Source organism: Bubalus bubalis, chromosome X (genome assembly GCF_019923935.1).
Source record: "Bubalus bubalis isolate 160015118507 breed Murrah chromosome X, NDDB_SH_1, whole genome shotgun sequence".
NCBI lineage: Eukaryota > Metazoa > Chordata > Mammalia > Artiodactyla > Bovidae > Bubalus > Bubalus bubalis.
The window spans coordinates 56358658-56385082 of NC_059181.1; the positions used below are offsets into that span (position 1 = coordinate 56358658).

General features: G+C 40.1%; 1 protein-coding gene across 6 annotated transcripts in view; it reads right to left on the reverse strand.

The window, feature by feature from the left end:
• Positions 1–26425, reverse strand: part of ZNF81 (zinc finger protein 81) — a 141779-nt gene that overhangs the window by 20747 nt on the left and 94607 nt on the right. For 3 of the 6 annotated variants that reach the window (XM_044937092.2, XM_044937091.2, XM_044937093.2), the window contains exon 5: positions 19392–23716. In XM_044937092.2, the coding sequence (XP_044793027.2) occupies positions 22008–23716 (1709 nt within the window). In that variant the 3' untranslated portion in view covers positions 19392–22007. Of the gene's footprint in view, positions 1–3701; positions 3756–8017; positions 8138–8773; positions 8896–19391; positions 23717–26425 lie in introns of those variants that run through there. The other 3 variants (XM_045164456.1, XM_045164455.1, XM_045164457.1) reach the window with 2 other exon arrangements.

Sequence of the window (26425 nt, forward strand, 5' to 3'; positions counted from 1 at the left end):
TGGGCTGCCATCTATGGGGTCGCACAGAGTTGGACATGACTGAAGTGACTTAGCAGCAGAGTATTAAAAAGCAGAGACATTACTTTGCCAACAAAGGTCTGTCTTGTCAAGGCTATGGTTTTTCCAGTAGTCATATATGGATGTGAGAGTTGGACTATAAAGAAAACTGAGTGCCAAAGAATTGATGCTTTTGAACTGTGGTGCTGGAGAAGACTCTTCAGAATCCCTTGGACTGCAAGGAGATCCAACCAGTCCATCCTAAAGGAAATCAGTCCTGAATATTCATTAGAAGGACTGATGCTGAAGCTGAAACTAATACTTTGGCCACCTGATGCAAAGAGCTGACTCATTTGAAAAGACCCTGATGCTGGGAAAGATTGAAGGCAGGAGGAGAAGGGGATGAGAGAGGATGAGATGGTTGGATGGCATCACCGACTCAATGGGCATGAGTTTGAGTAAACTTCGGGAGTTGGTGATGGACAGGGAGGCCTGGTGTGCTGCAGTCCATGGCATTGCAATGAGTCAGACACAACTGAGAGACTGAACTGAACTGAACTAAGGGTGGTGCCTTGATCTGATAGGATTAGTGTCCTTATAAGAAGAGATATCAGAGAAGGCTCATGCTCACTGTCTATGTGCATGCAGCCAGGAAAGGCCATTTGAGGAAACAATGAGAAGACAGCCATCTATAATGCATCAGGATAGAAAACCCAGAAATAAGTCTATGCGCCTATGGTCAATTAATCTATGACAAAGGAGGCAAGACTACACAATGTTGGAAAGACAGTCTCTTCAACAAATGGTGCTGGGCAAACGGGACAGCCACATGTAAAAAAGTTATTTTAGATCATTCCTTAACTCTATACACAAAAATAAGCTCAAAATGGATTAAAGACCTAAATTTGAGACAGGACACTATAAAATTCCTAGAGGAAAATATAGCAGAACACTTTCTGACATAAATCACAGCAACATCTTTTTCAATCCATCTCCTAGAATAATGGAAATAAAAGGAAAAATAAATGGGACCTACTTAAAAGCTTTTACACAGCAAAGGAAACAATAAACAATGAAAAACTACAGACTGGGATAAAATATTTGCAAATGATGTGGCCTATAAGGGCTTAGTCTCCAAAATTTACAAACAGCTTATGATGCTTAATAGCATCAAAACAAACAACCCACTCATAAAATGGGCAGAAGACCTGAATAGACATTTCTCCAAAGAGGACATACAGATGGCCAAGAGGCACATGAAAAGACATTCAACATTGCTACTAGTTATTAGAGAAATGCAAATTAAAACTACAATGAGATATCACCTCACAGCAGTCAAAATGGCCATCATCAAAAAAAATCCACAAACAACAAATGCTGTAGAAGATGTGGAGAGAAGGGCACCCTCTTACACTGTTTGTGGGAATGTAAATTGGTACAGCCACTATGGAGAACAGTATGGAGGTTCTCTAAAAAACTAAGAATAGTGCTACCATATGACCCTGCAATCCCACTCCTGGGCATATATCTGGAGAAAAACATGATCCGAAAGGATACATGCACCCCAATGTTCACTGTGGCAGTATTTACAATAGCCAAGACATGGAAGCAACCTAAATGCCCATTAACAGAGGAATAAATAAAGAAGATACGGTACATATAAACAATGGAATATTTCTCAGCCATTAAAGAGAATGAAATGCCATTTGCAGCAACATGGACCTAGAGAGTGTCATACTGAATGAAGTTAGAGAAGGAGAAATATCATGTGACATCACTTATATGTGGAATCTAAGAAGAAATGATACAAACGAACTTACAAAACAAAAACAGACTCACAGACTTAGAAAAAAAAAACTTATGGTTGCCAGGGGGAAGGGATAGGTAGTGCCTTTGGGAAGGTCAAGTATACACTGCTATATTTATTTTTTAAATTTACTTTGGGCTTCCCTGGTGGCTCAGACGGTAAAGTGTCTGCCGGCAATGCAGGAGACCTGGGTTCGATCCCTGGGTCAGGAAGATCCCCTGGAGAAGGAAATGGCAATCCACTCCAGTACTCTTGCCTGGAAAATCCCATGGACAGAGAAGCCTGGTAGACTGCAGTCCATGGCATCGCAAAGAGCTGGACATGACTGAGCGACTTCAATTAATTTTATTCTTTTTAACACCAGAAGTCTAAGATCAAGGTTCTGGCTGATTCCATTTCTAACAAGTGCTTCCTTCCTGGCTGTCTACTGTTTTTCTCCCAAACTTTAAACTTTTTATTTTGCATTGGGATATAGCCAATGAACAATGTTGTGATAGTTTCAGGCGAACAGTGAAGGAACTCAGCCATCCATATACATGTATCCATTCTCCCCTAAACCCTGCTCCTCTCCAGGCTGGCATATAATATTGAGCAGAGTTCCATGTGCTATACAAAAGGTTTCTGTTGGTTATCCATTTAAAATATACACAGTGCTATATTTAAAATGGATAACTAACAAAGACCTACATGGAACTCTGCTCAATGTTATATGCCAGCCTCGATGGGAGGGGGCTTTGGGGGAGAATGGATACATGTATATATATGGCTGAATCCCTTTGCAGTTCACCTGAAACTACCACACATTGTTAATCGGCTATATCCCAATGCAAAAAAAAAAAGTTTCAAGTTTGGGGGAAAAATGTATACTACCATCTACAAGCCAAGAAGGAAGCCCTTGTTAGAAATGGAATCAGCCAGTATGCGGAGGGAGGAGGGAGGAGGGTTCAGGATGAGGAACACAGGTATACCTGTGGCGGATTCATTTCGATATTTGGCAAAACTAATACAATATTGTAAAGTTTAAAAATAAAATAAAATTAAAAAAAAAAAGAAATGGAATCAGCCAGAACCTTGATCTCAGACTTCCTTCTAGCCTCCAGAACTGTATGAGAACACATTTCTGTTGCTTAAGTCACCCAGTCTATGGTATTGTTATGGTAGCCCAAGTTAAGACAGTGGTTATGTAGGAGAATGTACTTGTCCTTGGGAAATGCACAGCGAAGTAATCCAGGAACAAGGAGCCATCATGTCTGCAACCTACTATAAAGTGGTTCATAAAAAGGAAATAATGCCTATATATATAAATGTGTATATAGAGAGAGGATGGAGGGAAGGAAGGAGGGAGAATCACAAAGAAAATGTGGTAAAATACTAACAATTGTTGAATTTGGTTGAAGGGCTTATAGGAATTCTCTGTATTATTCACAGAAATTCTCTCTCAGTTTGAAATTATTTCTAAATAAAAGGTTTAAAAAATTAACTGGTCCTTTGGGGGTATGTGTTCATTAGGAATTTGAGCAGTGTTTTAGACCAATAATATTTATGGAATCTTTCCAATCTGATTAGGCTCACTTTATCAGACACTATTTCCTTACCTGGGCACAGTATTGGCTCCTTGTTGCCACCCTTCGAAGTTTCCTATCTTACTTCACTCTCTCTGCAGTCCTGCATCTACAGGATAAGCAACTTGTCAACATTCTAAAGATGAAGCGGTTGCAGTTGAAAGGGGCTTGCCTGGGTGACCTTCACCAACGACCCTGGACTGCTTGGAGGGCCACTGAACCGAAATGTATCCAGGGCACTAGAAAGCATTTCCCTGTTTCCCAAAGGTATGAAGCACTGAAACATCTCCCTTTTCTTTGTGTGAGACAGAGCACATGCTTCTAGCCATGCTCACCTCAAACATGACAATGATTCTGGACACTTCCTCTTCTCACCTCCTCCCTCCATCCTGTATAAACAGAAAGACAAGTGTTCTGATCCCAAACCATGCACCACCACAACCACCCTCACTGCCACCATCACACTTGGTCTCCTTTTCGTGGGGAAGCAGAGTCCAGAATCTCCAGTGCCCCGGCCACCTGGCATGGCTGGCTGGGAAGATGGGATGGGCTTAAGGGCTTCTCTGGGAGAATCCTGGGCAGCCCCCAGCAGCAGGCTCAGCCTTGGCCTACATGTTACTGTGAAACCTCTCTGCTGCTGAGGATGTAGTAGTGCTTTCTTCCACTCCCTGAGCTCAGAGGGCCTCTTAGGGCCCATTCTCTGAGGGGTCAGCCAGCCCTGCTACTCTCCCCATACAGTCCAGGAAACCCTGTAGGAAAAGTGTCCTCCAGCCAGTCCCACTTCAGCACTTCCTGTGTTCCCCATCAACATTCCTCTCAGTGGAATTTACTTCTCCAAATTGTGGCTGAGTTTCCTCCTGCCTGGGCCCTTCCTGCACCCTCTTCTCAGCTTCAGCAAGCACCACCCACCCCCTACCTCCCGCTTCCTCAGGTCCCCACCCTGAGTGGCACCCAAGTGTGAAAAGTACTTTTGAGAAGCCTCTGTGCATTGGCTCTTGGAGCCATTCATCAGTGAGCCAAGCGCTGGATCTTGTGCTGGGTATGAGGGGTCACCCTCTGCCCCTGGGGAGCTGACAGGCTGTACTGGAAGTGTGTCTTGTGTGACACAGTCCCCTCATGTACCAGGAACCCAGTTCTAGCCACTTCCCTGCCACCATCACACTTGGTCTCCTTTTTGTGGGGAAGCAGAGTCCGGAATCTCCAGTGCCCCGGCCACCTGGCATAGCTGGCTGGGAAGATGGGATGGGCTTAAGGGCTTCTCTGGGAGAACCCTGGGCAGCCCCCAGCAGCAGGCTCAGCCTTGGCCTACATGTTACTGTGAAACCTCTGTCCTTTCCCCTGGGACCCAGGTGGGCCCATGGCCCAGTCTCTCCATGCTACAGATGAGGGCAGTGCCTCAGGAGGGTGGCAATGCTGCCCTAGTACCCTTCACCCACAGAGGGCCCATCACTCACCCTGGAATCTTATGAGAGGGAAAAGGAGCCTCTATCTTGTCTGGAACAAAGCACTCAGGAGTTCCACCTCCACCCTAACCCCTCCTAGGTTCCAAGGCAAGCAGCCTCAGGCAACATGGCCCCTTCAGAGCACAGTTTTATCTTCTTGGTACCTTGTTGCACTAAACTCAGAAACAATGTAGCGACTAAACAACAACAACAAAGGACATACAGTATAGCACCTAGAGCTATACTCAATAATTTTATAATAATCTGTAAGGGAAAAGAATCTGAAAAAACTGAGTCACTTTACTATATACCTCAAACCAGCACAACACTGTAGATCAACTATACTTTGATAAAAACAGTAAATTTCCAATAATGTAAATGTAAATGATGGAGTAATAAGATTAATAATTTAGGATTAAGGGGATGTAGTTCTAGAAGTTTTTTTTAAGCTCTCGTAACTAATATTTTGGAAAATGTCTTTTCCCTGATATAGTTTGTTTTATTTATCCTCTATAAACGTTTAGTTGGATTTTAATATAGTACCCTTTATGGTGGTATCACCAACTTCTTTCAGCTGGAGATAGCATAGCATAGTGAAAACTGCACAAGCTCTGGCAAAACAAGACCAAGAAATTAACATATTCAAGTTAAAATATGGTAAAATGAAGAAAGTCACCAAACAATGGGAATTTATGAAAAAAAAAAAAAAAAAAACATACAGAAAGTCTGTAGCTAAAAATCACAGTAAGTGAAAGTAAGAAATCAACAGAAGGTTTTACTAGGAATAAAACCACCATAAGACCCAGCAATCCCACTTCTAGGCATACACCTCGAGGAAACAAATATTGAAAAAGACACATGTATCCCATTGTTCACTGCAGCACTATTTACAATAGCTAGAGCATGGAAGCAACCTAGATGTCCATCGACAGATGAATGGATAAAGAAGTTGTGGTTCATATACACAATGGAAAATTACTCAGCCATAAAAAGGAATACATTTGAGTTAGTTCTGATGAAGTGGATGAACCTAGAACCTATTATACAGAGTGAAGTGAGTCAGAAGAGAAAGATAAATATCATATTCTAATGCATATATACGGAATCTAGAAAAATGGTACTGAAAAATTTATTTACAGGGAAGCAATGGAGAAACAGACATAGAGAATAGACTTATGGACATGGGGAGAAGAGAGGAGAGGGTGAGATGTATGGAAAGAGTAACATGTAAATTTAATTACCATATGTAAAATAGACAGCCAACAGGAATTTGCTGTATGACTCAGGAAACTCAAACAGGGGCTCTGTATCAACCTAGAGGGGTGGGGTGGGGAGGGAGATGGAAGGAGGTTCAAAAGGGAGGGGATATATGTATACCTATGGCTGATTCATGTTGAGGTTTGACAGAAACCAACAAAATTCTGTAAAGCAATTATCCTTCAATAAAAAAATAAATTAAAAAAATCAACAGAAGGTTTTAGTAGCAAACTGGAAACAGGTGAGGCATGGATAATAGAAAATAGGAAATATCATTACTGAATTACAGAGAACTAAAAGATTGGAAAACAATGAAAAGAAAGAGACTCAAGGCACATGGTGGAAAAAATCTAAAAGATGCAGTCACAGAAAGGGAGGCATTTGCTGCCGAGTGTTGGTGAGGGTGTGGAACAGCAGAAATTCTCCTCCTCTGCTAGGGGGGATGTAAAATGGTATAGCCACTTTGGAAAATATCAATAGTTGCTTCAAGAGCTAACAATACATCTATGATATGGTCCAGCCATTCGATTTCTATGTATATACCAAACAAAAATGTGTACATATGTGCGCTAAATAGCATGTACTAGAATGTCCAGAGGAGCTTTATTGATAACAGCCAAAAACTGTTTTTATTTGAGATTGATCAGCCACAGAATGGATAAAGGATCAAATAATTTTGCAGGAACAACAGTACAGCAGATGCTCATAGCAAGATACCCACTGTATTAAATAAAGCTTCCCAATTAAAAAAAATCATATAATGAACACCATACTATTGAGTATTCATATAACAAAACTTTTTTGAACTCCTTTTATGTAGCCGGGGTTTTCCTGGGTGTTTGGGGAAACAGAAATTGCAGAATACACATTTCCTATCCTTGAAGGGCTTATAGTCTGTAGTGTGGACACCCAAATGCTGCAAAGCTGTGGAAGGGGTATAAGTTTTGAAAGGTGCATTGTGTCCTTCAGGCTGATCCGGAAAAGGCATTTCCAGATGGACACATCAGGTGGGACAGGGCACAGGTGCCAGATAAATGTGGCAGGTGACTACAGACACCTGGGAATGAAAGGCAACTGGAATTGGAGGGTGTGAGTAAGCTAACAGGTCACAGGCTGGGGCCACGGCAGCAAAGGGAACAAGGATGAGTCTCTGCCCCCATGTCTGTCAGTGGTAGAGCTGTTGGCATTTTGGGTGGGACAGTTCTGTGTTGGGCAGATCTATCCCACACCCTGCAGGATGTTTCATCTCCCCACCTCTATTGAACACATGACTTCAGTCCTGCCTTGTCTTGTGACAACTGAAAATGATTCTTCATATTTCCAAAGCAGTACAGGTCCACACCACAGGGAGCCGAGAAAGGCACTCCTGGGTCACTGAGAATGTTTAACTTCTTGATCTCAGGGGTGGTTACAAGGCTGTGCTCTAAAATTCATTGAGCTATACTTTTTAAATGTGTATGCTTTCCTGGATAAATGTTATACTTTGATTTAAAAGTTTATAGAAAAAACTTATGGGCTTAAAGGAACATATAGAGGAAAATTTATAATCTTAAATGAATATGTTGGGAACAATAAAGATTTGATAGCTAAGCATCCTCCTCAAGAAGTTATAAACAGAACAACAAAGTGATTTCAAATAATAGGAGAAAGGTGAATGAAGAGACATTTTCTAAAAATATATATTATACTTGACACATGAAACCAAAACACCACTGAAATAGGATAGAGTCTACAGACCACTCAAACTTGATTAAAATAAAGTTAAAACTGATATAGAATCAGGAGTGAGAAAGGGAACATAATGCATCCAGAGGAGATTTTAAAGGATGAAAACACAATGTGAATCTTCCAATTAAATGTGGTAGACTGGCCACAAGCATTTAAGTCAGATTTTTTCTAGGACACAAAAACAGAAACTGTAAACAAATGTTTGTTTTGATATATAAACTCACCATGTGAACAAAGGAGATGTTGTGAGAGCACAACAGGTTTCTGGAAAGCAGCCAAAAAAGTGGGCACAGACCCAGCCGAGCAGACCAGAGAAGATCCAGCCCCTTGGCCCAGCAGAGTCCCTGAGGGATACAGTAAGATGAGAATTGGTATAAATATTGAAGGCTCCGAGCTCTGGGTTATGGGAATTCAGTGTGGATCTGTGGTACGTCAGGATGGTCTGGTAGTGACAAAAGAAAGTGAAGTCGCTCAGTCGTTTCCAACTCTTTGGGACCCCATGGACTGTAGCCCACCAGGCTTTTACCGTCTGAGCCACCAGGGAAGCCCAGTGACAATAGAAACCTGGGGTCAAATGACTAGTTTAGATGCCTAGAAGATATTATTAATAGTGTTTTGAAGGTTTTAACTAAAAGAGTAAGTCAAGAAAAAGAAGTATATAAATTTGAAGGGAGTCTGGTGCTTCTCTGCATATCCCAGATAATTAAATCAGGAGAAATCACTGTTGATACAGTTGTGAAGGTTTAGGTATGGGAAATGAGAAAGTGGAATAATTGATATAATTTTAGGGGGACTGTTCCATGCCCCCATTTTCTGGGCCCAGGAGAGGTCAGAAAGTGAAATAACCCATATAAACAACCCATATAAATGCAGTGTGTATAAACCCACATACTGCTCTGTGGTGGGTCTGAGTCCAGCCTGAGAGGGATCTATCTACTGTGGCCTTAGGTATCATGGTAGTACCACTAGGTCTGACTCACCTTGTAATTCATGGGGATCTTCTTGTGCAGTCTTCACAGCCAGGCCATCCCCTTCACAGCTGCAGCAGGAACTCTCCACATCCCAAGGGGACTCGGAAAGCAGATGACTCACAAGCAAGTGGCTGTGGACACAGGAAGGGGCAGAGGTCAGCAGAGGCCCAGCACCTGGAAGTATTTCATGCACCACCCAGCTTGGAATGATAAAATGAAAATGATGATAATGCTCACCTGGTACAGTGTTAGGCTGAGAAAATGAGCTGAAGAAAGTAAAGCACTTAGCACAGTGCCAGCTCATAAGGGCAGAATGCTAATAGTTGTTACTTCTGTTAGCACATGTCTGTGTGCTAAGTCGCTTCAGCCCGTGTCCAACTCTTTTGGGACCCCATGGGCTGCAGTCTGCCAGGCTTTTCTGTTCATGGAATTCTCCAGGCAAAAATACTGAAGTGGATTGCCATTTCCTCCTCCAGGGGATCTTCCCCAGCCAGGGATCAAATCCAAGTCTCTTACATCTCCTGCATTGGCAGGCTGGTTCTTTACCACTAGCACCACCAGGGAAGTCCCCTTTTGTGGTGGCTCAGCATATTTCTATCCCTAACTAGTCAGGATGCCCTAGAAAACCCATCACACCCCTTTAGTATGCTCAGAGCCTAGCTCCAAACGCTCTGCACCAGTCATGACACAGCTACCATCTTCATCCCTATGTCATAAATTAAGAAGCTGAGAAATGGCGAGGATAAGGACAAAGTGCTCAAGTTTATACGAACAACAAACGTTTGGTCTGTCCAAAGCCTGAACTTCTAAAAGGGAAGTGACCCGCCACCAGCAAGCCAACAACTGCAAACACCCATTGCTTCAAAAGACACAAAAGGAAGCCCAAGTTTAGTCTGTGTTCTGGACCCGCCCTTTTCCCCTATGATGGGCCAAAAGAAGCTGTAGTGGGCGGGGCGTGTGGGGAACCTCTACAAACACCCTGCCCTCCACATAGAAGTCCCTCGGGAAGTACTTCAACTATATTTTTCTGTTTGTCTTACTGCCAGTACCACTATTGGCATTGCTGGAACTTCTGTATTATTGTAGCATCATTGATTACGTCTCTTGTACCCCGTCCACCACATAGACCACCCCACAAGGCCCGCACACCATAGAGATTTTGGAGGTAACTCACACTTAACTCTTGCGTGAACGAAGAGCGAATATATCTCGTTTGGTTAGTTCGACCTGAGCAGAGGGCCCAAATTTAGCATTCTAGTCCCGAGAATGGATTAGCCGCTTAGACCCCCATAACCTCAGTGTACCCGAGCACCGCCCTTATTGCCCCTCCAGGACGAGACTGAGTGGAACCAGATGGACAGATGGGAAGGGCCGTGTTTTACAGAATTAGATGGATTGCAGAGAACTCTAGCATGCAAGCAGGGAGAGGAGGAAAAGAAACGGACCAGTAGACACTGTGAGGGCTGTGTATGGAGCCCATAGGGAGCATACCTTGCGCAGGGGTGGGGCTCAGTGGATTTCAAATGAGGGTGGAGACAAGGGAGGCACAGGTGGAATACAAGGCAGGAATGATGCCTAGAGTATATGAAGGGATGGATGCAGGACTATGTATATATAACGGCAAAGTATATTCTCTGATCACAATGGAATTGGATTATAAATCATAACAATAGATGGGAATAGCAAAGTGTATTATAATCCAATACTATATTATGTATTGAGGTGAGGTGAGAGATCCCACATAGGCCATCAGGGTGTGTGATCAGTCTTGTCTGACTGCAGCCCCAGGGACTATAGCCCGCCAGGCTCCTCTTACCTGCCAGGCTCTGTCCACGGAATATTACAGGCGAGAATACTGGAGTGGGTTGCCATTTCCTACTCCAAGGGATCTTCCTGACCCAGGGATTGAACCTGTTTTCTTATTAAGATCAAGACAAAGGCAAATATTTCCACTGTAGTCACTTCTATTCATTGTACTGCAGGTTCTGCTGCTGCTGCTGCTAAGTCGCTTCAGTCATGTCCGACTCTGTGTGACCCCATAGATGGCAGCCCATCAGGCTCCCATGTCCCTGGGATTCTCCAGGCAAGAATACTGGAGTGGGTTCTAGCAAGTACAATAAGACAAGAAATAAATAAAATGGAAAGAAAGGAGCAAAGCTACCGTTTCTTACAGATGACATGATTGTGTATGTATAAAACCTTACAGGATCAAAACCAGCTACTAGAACTTATAAATGAGCTTTGCAAGGTTATAGGATACAAGCTCAACATGCAAAAGTCAGCTGTATTTCTCTATCCTAGCAAATAACTATTGGAAACTTTAAAATAACTAATATCATTTAAAATAATATAGACATATAAAATATTTAGGGATAAATTTGACAAAATGTGTAAAATTTGCATACTAAAAACTAGAAAACACTTTTGAGAGAAATGAAAGAAGACCTAAATAAATGGAAAGATATATCCTGTTCATGGATCTGAAAACTCAGTATTATTAAAATGTCAACTATTTCCAAATAGATCCATAGATTCGATTCAATCCCAATCAAAACCCAAGCAGGCTTTTTATAGTAACCAACAAGCTGATTCCAAAATTCATTTGGAAATATAAAAGACTCATATATGCCTAAAAATTGTGGAAAAGAGTAAAGTTGGAGGACTTATACTATTTGACTTCAAGACTTATTATAAAGCTACAGTAATCAGTGATGTTATGGTAATACAGAAGTTACAATGCCAGTAAGACAGACAAACAGAAAAATAGAACTGAAGTACTTCTAGAGGGACTTCCCTGGAGGTCCAGTGGCTCAGACACCACACTCCCAATGCAGGGGTACTGGGTTTGATCCACGGTCAGAGAACTAGCTCACACTTGCCACAACTGAGAGTTTGGATGCCACAACTAAAGATTCTGCATGCCACAACTGGTGTTAGGCTCAGCACCAATGGGCCTAACAGAAACTGGGTTCCAGCTCCCAAATAAATAAATAAGAACTGAAGTATTTCCAGAAATACAACCAATCAACTGATTTTCTTTTAACAGAAATGACAAGGTAATTCAATGGTGGGAGGATAACTTTTTTTTTTTTTTAAACAAATGGTTCTGGAACAACTGGACAGCCATATGCAAAACAAAATGAACTTAAATCCTTTCTTAAGACCATATACAAAATTAAATCAAAATGGACATAACTACATGTAAGAACCAATATTATAAAATGTCTAGAAGAAAGCATAGGATAAAATCTTAGTGACTTTGAAATTTGCAAAAATTTCTTAACAACGACTCAAAAAGCATGGACTATGAAAGAAAGTATAAATACATTGGACTCAACTAAAATTAAAAACTTTTCTCTTCTGTTATTCAAATGAAAAGGCAAACTTGGGAGCAAATATTTGCAAAATATATATCCAACAAAGGACTTATATCTAGGATATATAAAGAGCTCTTACAATTGGGCAAAATAAAAGATACACCAACCAAGATGATATAGATTGTAAATAAGCATAAGACGCTCCACAGCATTATAGGAAAGTGTAAATTGAAACCACAGTGAGATACCATATCATTCCCACAAAAACGGCTAAAATTTAAAAGGAGTAATTATACCTAGTGAGGGCAAAGATATGAAGCAAATGCAACACTTACACACTGCTTGTGGGAATGTAAAATGGTATGGCACTTTGGAAAACAGTTTAGTAATTTCTTAAATAGCTAAATACACACTCAACATATAACAAAAATATTCATTCCCAGGTATTCACACAAGAGAAATGAAAGCTATGTCCACACAAAGACTTGCATTGAAATGTTCGTTATCACTTTTATTTGTAACAGCCAAAAACTAGAAACACCATAGATTTCTATCAACACATGAATGGGTAAACAAATTTGGTTTATCTATACAATGAAATACCACTTAGGAGTAAAAAGTAAGTAATATAGACACATGTAACAACAAAAATGAATCACAAAATAATTATGCTGAATGAAAGAAGCCAAACAAAACAAGGATACCTACAATATGATTCCATATATATAAAACTAGAAAATTCAAACTAATTTGTAATGAAAAACAGATCAGTGGTTGCCTGTGGATGGAGGGGGGGGAGAGTGTAGGGAGAGAGAGATGGGTGTCCAAAGGGTCATAAGGAAATTGTTAGGGGTAATGGATACATTCATTGTTTTTATCATAGTGATGGTTTTAAAGGTACATATATATGCCAAAACTCACCAAATTATGCACTTTAAATAATTTCCATTTACTATATGTTATTATACCTCAGTAAAGTTGTAAAATATATTTTGGAGACAGTGAGAGAAATTTGAAAATGGACTGGATATGCAATATCATATTCAATATCATATGAGAACTAGATTGATAATGATAATCTAGGTATGGGGGTGAATGTCCTTATTTTTAGGAGATGGATGCTCAAGTATTTGAGTGTAATGTTCTAATGTCTGTAATTTGCCATCAATTACTCAGGAAAAAATTTACGTATACTGTTGAATCTAGATGAAAGTTATGTGTGTTAATTGTACTGTTCTTTTGATGTTTGTACATGATTGAAAATTGACATAATTAAAATGTAGGGAAAACACAATATTGTTACATTGATTTATTGCCCATCCTCTTAGGAAGAGAGACATGATCTTTATTATCCTAGAATGTAAGTAAATCTTCTCTGTGAATGTCTCCAGGGAGGGAGACATTGTCTATCTTTATTGTCCTGAAATGTAAATAAATCTGAGCACACTGGCTATTAATGCCTAGACATTAAGAAACATGAGAGATTCATGGAGAAGAGCCAACCATAAACAACCAAAAAGAATAATGATATGAAATGAATGTAGAGCAGTATGAAATGGATGGAGATGACAAAGACACATTACATATGCATAACTGATGTCCATGAAGAAAACATAGACCAGATTAAAAAGTTAAGGAAAATAACACTTCCCTGAAATAAAAGGCTTGAATCATGATTGGAACAACTCACTATAACCCAGTCAAAATCAGTTTACAAAAATCAAGACTAAGGCATACACTTCTAAAGATCCTTAACTTCGAGCATAAAAAAAGAATCATATGGCAGAAACATACAAGAAAAATAGCAGGTTAATCTAAGATTTCTCAATGGCACCACCCAATTTTACAAGAGTGATGTTTACCAAGTTCTCAGGAAAAGAAAGTGTAACATTAACAATCAGGGTTCATTTGGGGCTGTGGATTCATTATGAGTATAATGAAATAAGGAATTTAAAAATATGAATTAGATCATGCACAATTGTGGGAGTAGCTGGGGAAGTAAAGGCATGGAAGGGGAATTTGGAAGATTAGAGGTCACTAAATCAGCCTTTTTGAAACACTGGCATGGGTGGATAAGTCAGTGCTTGCAAGAAAATCTGAGAAGCCAGGCACACTCAGCTGCTTAAGTAACACTGTGAAAGGGGAGCTGATGAAGAAGTCTATGAAGAGCTGTTGCCTTTGTGGGCTGCAGCCAGGCATCAAGTGGCAGGCCGAAGGTCAGCAGGGCTAGGAGACAAGTGAAAGTTGCTCAGTCTTGTCTGACTCTTTGCCAGACCATGGACCATACAGGTCCATGAAATTCTCCAGGCCAGAATACTGGAGTGGGTAGCCACTCCCTTCTCCAGGGAATCTTCCCAACCCAGGGATCGAACCTGGGTCTCCAGATTGCAGGTAGATTCTTTACCATCTGAGCCACCAGGGAAGCCCAAGAGTACTGGAGTGGGTAGCCTATCCCTTCTCCAGCAGATCTTCCCAACCCAGGAATCAAACTGGGGTCTCCTGCATTACAGGCGGATTCTTTACCAGCTGAGCTACCAGAGAAGCCCTGGCTGGGAGATAGAAAGGGCTGAATACAGAGTGGAAGAGAGTGAAGAAATGTTAAGACCTAGGTATCTCTGCATTTGTCCTTCTCTGAATCTAATCTCAAACTTTTGGAGTAATGGCTGCTCCTTCATTTTGACCTCCCAAATCTCATGCAATTTCTACTTTTGGCTGACTTGGAATCACAAAGGACTCTTGAAAACACATTTCTCAGTATAACCTAGACAACAACAGACTAATGCAGCCCAATAGCCTAATATTTTTTTCTACTGGAAAAATTTTGTGGTGAAGTAACACCACCTGAGTTCAGAAATCCCTTCAAATTTGCTCAGTTGTTTTCCTTAAATTCACTTCTAAATAACACCAAAGGTAATAATGACCTCCTTGTCACAAAATCCAAGAACCAGTTTTCCATCCTCATGTGAATTGACCTTTAGTCTGGAAAGTTTCTCCACTGAAACATTCCTTGGAAACACTCTATTGTCTATGAGTCACTTTCTCATCTGGTATGTTTTCTTCTTTCCGGTTGCTCCTTCCCATTATCCTCTATACATGAATCTTTCTTAGCCTAGCCCTCAAAAGGTGGTAACAAGACTTGGCCCTTGGCCCGTTTTTCCTGTTACTTTAAACATTTTCTTTAGGTAGTTGGAGACTAAGACACCACAGATAAGCCCTCAAATCCTGCCCAATCATAGAGAATGGTAGGGGGACCTTGGCAGACTCAGCTGCTGCTGCTAAGTCACTTCAGTCGTGTCCGACTCTGTGCGACCCCATAGACGGCGGCCCACCAGGCTCCCCCGTCCCTGGGATTCTCCAGGCAAGAACACTGGAGTGGGTTGCCACTTCCTTCTCCAATGCATGAAAGGGAAAAGTGAAAGTGAAGTCGCTCAGTCGTGTCCGACTCCGCGACCCCATGGTCTGCAGCCTTCCAGGCTCCTCTGTCCATGGGATTGTCCAGGCAAGAGTACTGGAGTGGGGTGCCATTGCCTTCTCCAGGCAGACTCAGCAAGTGGTATGTATCTAGTATTCATCAAGAACTCCCCACGCATAGTTCTAAGTGCTTTATATAGACAAATGCATTAATTTATTATGAGTAATTATGTACCCTCAAAGATATGTTGAGGGGCTTCCCCAGTGGCTCAGCAGTAAAGAATCCACCTGCAATGCAGAAGACACAGGTTCAATCCCTGGGTCGGGATGATCCCCTGGAGGAGGAAATGGCAACCCACTCCAGTATTCTTGCCTGGAGAATCCTGTAGACAAAGGAGCCTGGTGGGCTACAGTCCATAGGGTGTGCAAAGAATTGGACACAACTGAAGTGACTTAGCAGTAGCAACAGCAAAGATACATTGAAGTCCTAACTGCCAGAACCTCAGAATGTGAATTCAATTGATAATAGAGTCTTTACAGAAGTAATAAAGTTAAAATGAGGTCAGTAGGGTGGGCCTAATCCAATATGACTGTATTCTAAAGGGAAAATCAGACAGAGACAGACATGCAGAGGGAACACGACCTGGAGACACTCAGGAAGAAAATGGCTGTGTGACTGGAGTGATGCATCCACAAGCTAATGAATACTTGAGACTACCAGAAACTAGGAGAGAAGCAGGAAACAATTCCTCCTCTAGTACCTTCAGAGGAAGTGTGGCCCTGCTGACACCTTGATTTCAGACTTCTGGCCTCACAATACATTTCTGTTGAAGCCAATCAGTTTGTGGAACTATATAGCCCTAGGAAGTTTATACTCATCTCACGTTGAATCTATGAGATATGTACTGCTGTGAACATCCTTTACAGCTGAATAAATCAGTACAGAGAGATTACTAACTTGCTCAAGGTCACAGAGCTAGTAACTGGTAGAGTCAGGATTGAAACCCTAGCCATCGGTTCCTGAGCCTATCTACACAGCCATTATGAAAACCGCCTCGTAATATTTTGAACAGAATTGCTAAGTTGAAAAAGGGGTATATAAATAAATCTTAATATGCAAACAGTTAAGTAAGTTATTGCATATCCACCCTGCAAACTATGATGCAATTATTCAAGAATGTTATTATTCAGTAATAAAGCAAGCAGAGATAATTATGTGATACGATACCATATTTGAAAGTCAAGGAAGAAAATAAACCTTATATAGCTTCTATCTGATTATAAGCATGTAACATATGTATATCTATATATAATTTATATGAGCACAGATTAAAACATGAAAGCATTCATAGTAGTTAATTAGTATTGGTTATCTGTTCTGAATACATAGTGGAGGAAAGTCAGTAAATAATAAATGTATTAGGTAGCTTTTTCTGGGTAACAAGCCTCCAAAAACATAGTGGCTTAAAACAATAAACATTTTAATCAATGATTCTGTGAGTTGTCTGGGATCAGTGGGGTCGATGGCAGACCTTTTCTAGTCTAGAAACAGACTGCCCTAAAATTTAGCAGCTTAAAACATTTATTCTCTTGTGGTTTCTGTGGGTCAGGAATTCAGGTGAGGCTCAGAAGTGTGCCTTTGGCTGAAGGTCTTTCATGAAGCTGCAGTCAAACTGTCAGCTAAGGCTATGGTCATATTTGAAGACTAGATTGGGAGAATATGCTCCCAAACTCACCCACATAGGTCTTTCCATAGAGCTGCCTCATGCTTCCCCTAAGGTGAACCAACTGAGAGTGAGAGCATCCAAAATGGAAGCCCCAGTCTTTCTGTAACCTAATCTTGGAAGTGACATCCTATTACCTCTGCCTTATTCTATTCACTAGAACCAAGTCATTAACCTGGTGCAAACTCATCAGAACAGGATTATACAAAGGTGTAGATACCAAGAGGTGGGGATCACGATGCAAGGTCGTCTCAGAGGCTGCTGACCACAGCCAGCCTGACCATGGTTACATGGATAGAATGGCTTCATTCACATATCTTGCAGATGAAATCTAGTTGGTTTAGGGTACCTCAATTGGGATGGCTCATCTCTGTTCCACTGCTGCTCCATAAGGTTACTCATAGCATAACTCAGGCTTTTCCATACTTGGGCTCAGGATTTCAAAGAGCAGCAATAGTGGGCAAACCTCAATGTGCAAGTACTTCTCAAGCCTCTGCTAGTGTCATATTTGCTAATATCCCGTTGACCAAAGAAAATGGCCAAATCCAGTTTCAAGGGCTGGAGAAAGAGACTCTACCTCTTGGGTAAAGTGGTAAAGTCATGTGGAAAGGGGGCATATATTCTGATAATAGTGGCCAAAGGAGACCATCCAGACTTCTGGATTCTGGCTAGAAATGCAGACACTTGGAAAGAGCTTAGCTCCCATTCTTACAATTAGAAAAAATCCAGGTAATCTATAAAATCATAACTTTCCTTGAATTCATCAGGGAGCTAATGTCATAGGGGAACAAACTAGCTTGATATATAAGACAAATGCCTCAAAGAAGGCAGGAAGTTATCATTGGGTTATCTGTGGCAGAGCAGGAAAGAAGATGGGTCCACCACACCAGAATTAAGAATTCAGCAAGAATCTTGAATAAAGTTCTAAAAGTTGAGTGTGGGATAGTGCGAGAATATCAGAGCTCTGAGAGCTGGAGACATAGGCCCCCACTTTCAGGTTATTCTCCATAGACCTCCACTGGTTGCTCCTAAGAAACATCAGGGGTAGGATGGGAGACTGCAAAATGCCTCTCTCAGTGGTGTAGGCCTTTAGGGGCACAGCTGCTGATACAGAAATGGCCAAAGCCCTGATGGGACCCTACTCCCTCACAGAATAAAAACCTTAAGCCACTGGGTGAAGTGCAGCAAACCTTGTTGCCCCCAAGACATAGGTAAAGATCTACTGTAGCTAGAGGAAAGGAAAAGGGAAGGACAGGAAACCTTCCTAGATTCAGACCATTTAAAGCCTTATATTAATACTAACGGGAAGGGCAGGATCACTGAAAAAGCTTCACCTTCCAAGATCTAGGGATATAGGGCCTGTCTAAGACTGAGGCTGGCCCCAGACACCTCCTGCCCTCCCACTCATCAGGTCACCAAGACCCAGGTAATAATACAAGTCTGCTACTAAGGGAGAGGCAAGAGCATAGAGAGAGCGCCTCTCCATAGTATAAGCACATTAAGAAAGGCCTAAAGGCAAGGGTGGTGCAGGAATACTGAGAAAAATTATCTGGAAAACCAGTGCCTACTGGAAGCACAAGGTAACACTAGAGAAATTTGAAGTCATTGATACATTGTAGGTAAAGAGAGCAACACCACCACCTAAATACCAGAACAAATCCTAACTAGCTGGCCTCAATTCCCCTATGCCAATGACCTATAAGGAAAGTAACATGTCTACTCCCAGGAATTACATATTTACCTCAGTTTCTACTATCCTACATATAACATCTGACATTCAGCCAAATATTACATGCAAAACAGCAAGAATAAATAATCCACTGTCAAGAGACAAAACAATCAACAGATCCAGATTCAGTTGATTTAGTTGTTGAAACTGTCAAACAAGGAGTTTAAAATAACAATGATTAGTATGTTAAAGAGGGTAGTGGAAAATGTAAACAACAGGTATAAACATGTGGGGAATTTCAGCAGAGATGAAAACTCTTTCAAATTCAAATGGACAATCTAGAAATAAAAAGAAAACATAACTGAGATAAAGATTGCCTTCAATGGGTTTATCAGTAGATCTGACAGAGCCAGGGTAGAGGTTAAAATGAGTGACCTTGAAGATAGGTTAATAGAAATGATCCCACTGAAACACAAAGCAAAATAATGACTGAAAACAGGCATACATACAGGGATGGAAAATTTTAGTATTTCCTATCACAGTCTCTCTCCCGATAATAAATTATTTACATTATCACACCAGGCAAAATCTATTCACCCCCATTCCAAGACCTCCAAACATTCATCCCAAATTAAAACATAAGGCTCAAATCCAAGACCTTAAGATTTCTATATCAGATTCAAATATGGCTGAGGCTCCTTGGGTGTAGATTCTCAGTTTTTTTAATCCAGAGACCTGTGAACTAAATGACAAGTTATATGACCACTCCCCTAACCCAACACACACATACTCACACATGTGCATACACATAAATATAAATACAATAGTGAGATAGGGATAGGATAACTGTAACAGATACTTCCATTCAAAAAGGGAAGGAAAAAGAGGCATATATCAATCACTGTTCAATAACAATTCTGAAATCCCACAGAGCAAATACTGTCAGGTCTCTCTGCTCCAGGGGCAAAAAATGTTTCTTGTTTAGGTCATAGTTCTGCCTGGGAATGGCTTCCCAATCCATTTTAGTACATTGTTCTTGGATCTTCTCTCTGAGACGGCCTTCTTTTCCCATAAGAAATGGCCCATGTTTGCAGCTGAGTAACTTTCACAGCTTGCTTCCTGTTCACAGAAGTTAAGACAGGGGAGTCCATTTTTCACTTTGGACTTTTTCAGTCCTTTAAGTCCAACATGGAGGTAGTTTTGTTAGTAAAACTCTGTTAAAAATGTTGCAAGTTTTCTATGAATCTGGTGTGTATTTACTCTATGTCCCAAATGCAACATCAACAATTCTTTTTAAGATGGGCCCCTCTCTACTTTGAACAGTGAGTCAGGCTATTGGGACACTGTTGAGAAGTTTTTAGGAGCTGTTTAGCTTAGCTGACAGGGTCTCCCAAACACCAACTTAAATATTTTACACATTTTAACAAAGGGTCTTAGAGCCACATCTATGATTTGATCTCTACTCTGGAGGTCACTTTTTCACCTTGAGAATATTTTGATGGCTGGAGAGATTGGAGATGTGAAGCAGTTATTTTCCAACTCAGCCAACTCCTGTTTTTTTAGGTGTTTCTTCTGAACTCTGATTGCAAATGGAACAGTTATTTACTTAGTTCATATTTTTTTTCTGCATTTTATCATATGCAGCTAAAAGAAGCAAACAGATACTTCAACATTCTGTTGGAAATCTCTTTAGCCAGATCCACAAGTTCATTTGGTATATTCTCTCTCTTTCCACAGAGCATGGTAGCTGTTTTGCTATTTTTTTCCCTCACTAAACAACATGGACTGCCATCTTCTGCAGACTTTCTTAACAGTTTTCCTCATTGCTTTTCCAGTCTCCACCTGATGCCCAGGCCCAAAGCTGATGCCACATGTTTTATATTTTGATACAACACCCCCAGTAGGTGTACGCTTTTATGCATTACTCAGCATTTGCTGTATAACAGACTACACCAAACTTAGTAGCTTAAAACAATCATTTTTTCTATCTCATAAGTCTCCAGGTTGGCTGGGATGACTGATGTGGCTCTTCTGGTGTGGGCTGGCATGGCTGGGGCTGGAGGTTAAAGAAGGCCTTACTCCCACATCTGGCATTTGGTTTAAGGGGCTTCATATGGGTTGGTTCATCTCTGTTCCATGTGGTTTCACATCCCTTAGTAACTTGAGCTTCTTCACATGAAGGTCTCAGAATTCAAAAGAGCAGCAAGAAAGGGTAAGTCTCAAGGCAGGCTTTTCACACCTCTCCAGCATCTTCTTGAATCTCTTTGTTAATGTATATTGGCCCAAGCAATTCACATGGCCAAACTCAGAGTCAAGGAGTAGAGAGATAGCTCTGCCTCTTAATAAGAGAAACAACAGTAATATTACAAAGAGGGGTGCATAAAAGGATGGGATAGACCTGTGGTTATTTCTGCATTGTACCACAATGAAGGAAGATAAAAATATGATGTCATGGAAATCAACATGTATGACAGGATTATATTTGTTTGTGTCAAATTATATCAGCAGATGAGTGTATATATAAAACCATAATGACTTTAAAACTGTGGATTCACATGAGCAAAATATTCAGTAGCAAACATATTTGATAGACACAAATACATTATATAAAAAAAAGAATTTCAACTCAATTATTCCTCCCATTGTGCAATGTGTTTTGCTACAAACAGATCTGAGAGCAGGTCTATACATCAAATATATTATTGTTTTGTCCTACCTTTCATTTTGTTGTCACTTTAAATTGCTTAATACAACACAATAAACATTACTGTCATTTATATCATTTTTCATACTTTATCTATAAAGAATTTGGTAATAATTTGCCTTATAATACTTTCTACAGGAAGGCTTTTCCTAATATCTCAAACTGATAACATTTTCCCCAGTATGAATTCAATTATATTTTGTGAGGATTTGCAAATATGGAAATTCCTCATCATTCAATGCATTCTTAGAGGGTCTCTTCTGAATAATTTTTCTCATCTCAGGTGAAAGAGCCTGACACATTCTTTTTATTATGCAATGCATTCAATATCTGATCTGTCTTGGTTGAATTTTATTACACACACTTAGACCTGATTTCTGTGGTAAGGCTTTCTCATTTTCAAGAAACAGGGTTACTTTCATGTATGAATATTGCGATGCATACTCAGAACGGATTTCTGAGTGAACCCTTTTCCACAGTCACTACATTTATAGGGTTTATCTCCAGTATGAATTGTTTGGTGTTTATTGAAATTTGACCTGTCTGTGAAAGCTTTCCCACATTCTGCACATATATATGGTTTCTCCCCTGTGTGAATTCGCTGATGTACTTTGAGGTGTGGTTTCTTTGAGAAGGATTTCTCACAGTTAGAACATTTATAAGGCTTATCTGTAGTATGGATTCTCTGATGTGTAAGTAACTCTGACTTCTGGATGAAGGCCCTGCCACAATCAGCACAAACATAGGGCTTCTCTCCAGTATGAATAGTCTGGTGTTTATTGAAATTTGACCTATCCGTGAAGGCCTTCCCGCATTCGGCACATATATAAGACTTCTCTCCAGTGTGAGATTTCTGGTGAGTATTCAGATTTGATCTGTTGGTAAAGGCCTTACCACAGTCAGTGCATATGTAGGGTTTCTCTCCTGTGTGAATTCGCTTATGCATCTGGAGTTGTGACTTAGAAGGGAAAGATTTTGCACAGTCACTGCATTCATAAGGCTTCTCTCCAGTATGAATTCTTTGATGTGCAATCAAGTGTGCCTTTTGGATGAAGGCCTGCCCACACTCAGTACATATGTAGGATCTCTCTCCTGAATGAATTCTCTGATGCATTCTGAGTGTTGATTTTTGGGTAAAGGCCTTCCCACACTCACTGCACTTATGGTGTCTCTCTCCAGTATGAATTTTCTGATGTACATTGAGGGCTGAGTTCAGGGAGAAGCCTTTCCCACATTCACTGCATTCATAAAGTTTTTCTCCAGTATGGGTTGTCTGATGCCTTAGGAGAGACGACACTTGGAAAAATGATTTTCCACATTCATGACATTTATAGGGTTTTTCTCTAGTATGAATTTTCTCATGCAGAATTAATTCTGAATTCTGGATGAATGCCTTTCCACACTCAGAACATATATATAGCTTTTCATCTCTATGAACTCTCAAATAAATACTGAGTAGTGGCTTCTGTGTAAAAACATTGACACATTTCCTAAGTTCATGAGGTTTATCCACAGTATGAATTCTCTGAGGTGCAAAGAGTTGAGACCTCTGGGTGAAGATCTTCCCAAGTTCAGTACACATATTTGCTTTCTCCCCAACAGGAAATTTCAGATTGTGACTGAGTGCTTGTTTGAAGCTGAAGACTTTTCCACACTGATTGCTGTCACAGAATTTCACTCCAGTATGTGTATTTTCATGGTTAGTATAAGAAGAGCTCTGGGTGAAAACTTGACTGTGTCCAATAATTTTATCAAAGTTATTTGTTGCATTGCTTTCACTATGAATATGTACATCTAAATTATGCTTTAAATTCTTTCCAAAAGAGTTACGTTTATGGGGTCTTTTCTGTGAAGGAATACAATTTGGGCCTGGATGAATAAATTTTCCACTGTTTTTATATTCATAATCCCACTCTGTATTCAATATTTTCTTATTGATGAAAGCAGCATGACTCAAAGATTTGTTCTGCTTTTCCTGGTAGCTTTTTATTTGTTCAGCATCTTGCCACAGTACTTCTAAAATGGAATACAATGAATCATCTTTTGCATCTTCACCTTCCATTTCACCATGAAATGAAACTTTTCCAGAAATTCTTTTTTGTAAGGTTTTAATCCCAAACTTTCCATCTAAAAAGAGAAAAAAAGTAAAATGACACAAAGAATACATAACAGAAGATTAAGAGGTACACTTAAGTTAATCCAAATTGGTCACAGAGAAACCAGTAAATCTGATGATGATGATGATGACAATAACAGAAAGTACATAAATAGCACTTATTATGTGCCAAGCTCTTACATGATTCAGTGGTACAGGCATGGTTCTACAAAATACATACATATGAACTCATTTAATCCTTTCAAAAGCCCTATGAGGTATCTTATCCACCACTGTAGATAAGGAAAGTGAAGTTCAGAATAATTACACAGATATTCAGTATTGGAGATTGGAGTTTAACATAAGCAATCTAGCTCTATTTTGGTAGGGGATATCAAGTAAGGTGGACTGAAGATTAAACAGAGAAGGGTTTTAAGGGGAAACATCTATGGAGAGCCTAGGCTTGAATGGGTAACTCAGAGTCTAAGTCCTCATCAGCTTTCCATTCTAAATCCTCACTAATCTCACTGCTTATTGCTTATCAGCATCAATATCAAATTAATGTGATAAAAATAGTTAAGTTTGCTAAGAGAGTAGATTCTACAAGTTCTCATCACAAAGAAAATCTTTTCCTTTTCATTTTTGTATCTATATAATATGATGTTAACTACACTTGCTGTGGCAATCATTTCACAATATACGTATGTCAAGTTATTATGCTGTACACCTTAAACTTATACAATGCTGTATGTCAATTATATCTCAATAAAACTAAACAAATAATTTATTCATGTCTACAGGAAAAATACTGTGGTTGTAGCCATTTTGACCTATACAAACAATAAATGGATGTCTATACTCCAACTCTCCATCCAAGTGTAACTGTTTCCTTGGAAATAAAATTAAATATATTTAATAAGAAGTACATAATGAAAGTGATTAAAAACCATCTGTGGTAGAATGAAAGCTGACCACTAGAATCTGTTTCACCATTGTTTTGCATTAATGGATTAGTAGCCAGGAATATGGCTGCCCGGTCATATAACATTTCTCAGCCTCCTCTGAAAATTATTGTGACCATGTGACAATGTTCTCAACAGAATATGAGAGGAAACCCTGGGTGCCACCTTCAAACCAAAGCATTGAAACAGTAGGCATATTTTCTCTATACCTTCTACCTTCATGCTTACTAAATCCTGGATTTGACAGCAACATGGATTCAAACATGCAGATGCCACAAAAATTCAAAAGACGGTGGAGCTGAGTAATGGATTCATGAATAAGCAGAAGCAGCTAGGTTTTCCAATGGCCTGTGATATTAGACTTTATATGTAAGAAAATTCTATATGTAAGTCATTATATTTAATGCTCTCTTTATTACTGTGAATTAGCTTTAACACAATTAATATACTATTCTTTCCAAGAGTGAATCACAGTTCATGAGACATTATATTCTCAATAATAATTGTAAAATGGAAGAACTGTACACTATCTCATCAGCAAGAGTTTTTAGATATTGAGAATGCTCTGAGTCATCAAATCCAGTTTTCCCCTGTTAGTCAGTTAGATAGTGTACTCTGAATACATGTCCAGTCCAAAAATCTCATCCTCTTATTCTTAAGTTGCATTGTATTCTCATATATTTGGCTTTAATTTATTTGGAAGTTACTAACCCCTGGATTCCTAGGCTAAATTTTAGAGGTGGTTTTACTTTTCACTTTATTAAACACTTAAATGTATATAAAATGTCTAAGTTGTAAGTAAAACATAACTTCTAAACCATTTCTATATTGGACAACAGATCACCAGTACCAACATTCACCATAAAAATTTGCTTCTGCAGTAAAAAGCTTCCTGAGCCCTTTACTGAGCCCACAGATTCAGTGAACCATACAGAAATGGACAGTCATCTGTTTAGAAAGAGCTGTGCATGCAAGCTAGCATTCTCATTGCCACTCAAAAAATGGCTCACAAAAGTCCAGTTTATTTTCAAATAAAAGGACAGGTTAATATCCTCTTCCTCCACTCCTGCTTGTATCTTCTTTTGTGCCATTTAAAAATGTTTGTGTGCTTAATTAAATTGTTTTGCTGTTGTTGTTCCGTCGTTAGGTTGTGCCCGACTCTTTCTAACTCCATGGACCATAGCACATCAGGCTCCTCTGTGTTCCATTATCTTCCAGATTTGCTCAAATTCATGTCCGTTGAGGCAGAGATGCTGTCTAACCATCTCATCCTCTGCTGCCCACTTCTCCTCTTGCCTTCAATCTTTTCCAGCATCAGGGTCTTTTCCAATGAGTTGGCTCTTTGCATCAGGTGGCCAAAGTATTGGAGCTTCAGCTTCAGCAACACTCCTTCCAATGAATATTCAGGACTCATTTCCTTTAGGATTGACTGGTTGATCTCCTTGCAGTCCAGGGGACTCTCAAGAGTCTTCTCCAGCATAATTCGAAAGCATCAACTCTTCAATGCTCAGCCTTCTTTATGGTCCAACTCTCACATCTGTACATGACTGCTGGAAAAACCCTAGCTTTGACTATATGGACCTTTGTCAGCAAAATAATGTCTCTCTGTTTTAATACTCTGCCTAGGTTTGTCATAGGTTTTATTCTAAGGAGCAAGTGTCCTTTAATTTTGTGGCTGCAGTCACCATCCACAGTGATTTTGGAGATCAAGAAAATAAAATCTGTCACTGTTTCTAATTTTTCCCCTTCTATTTGCCATGATGTGGTGGGACCAGATGC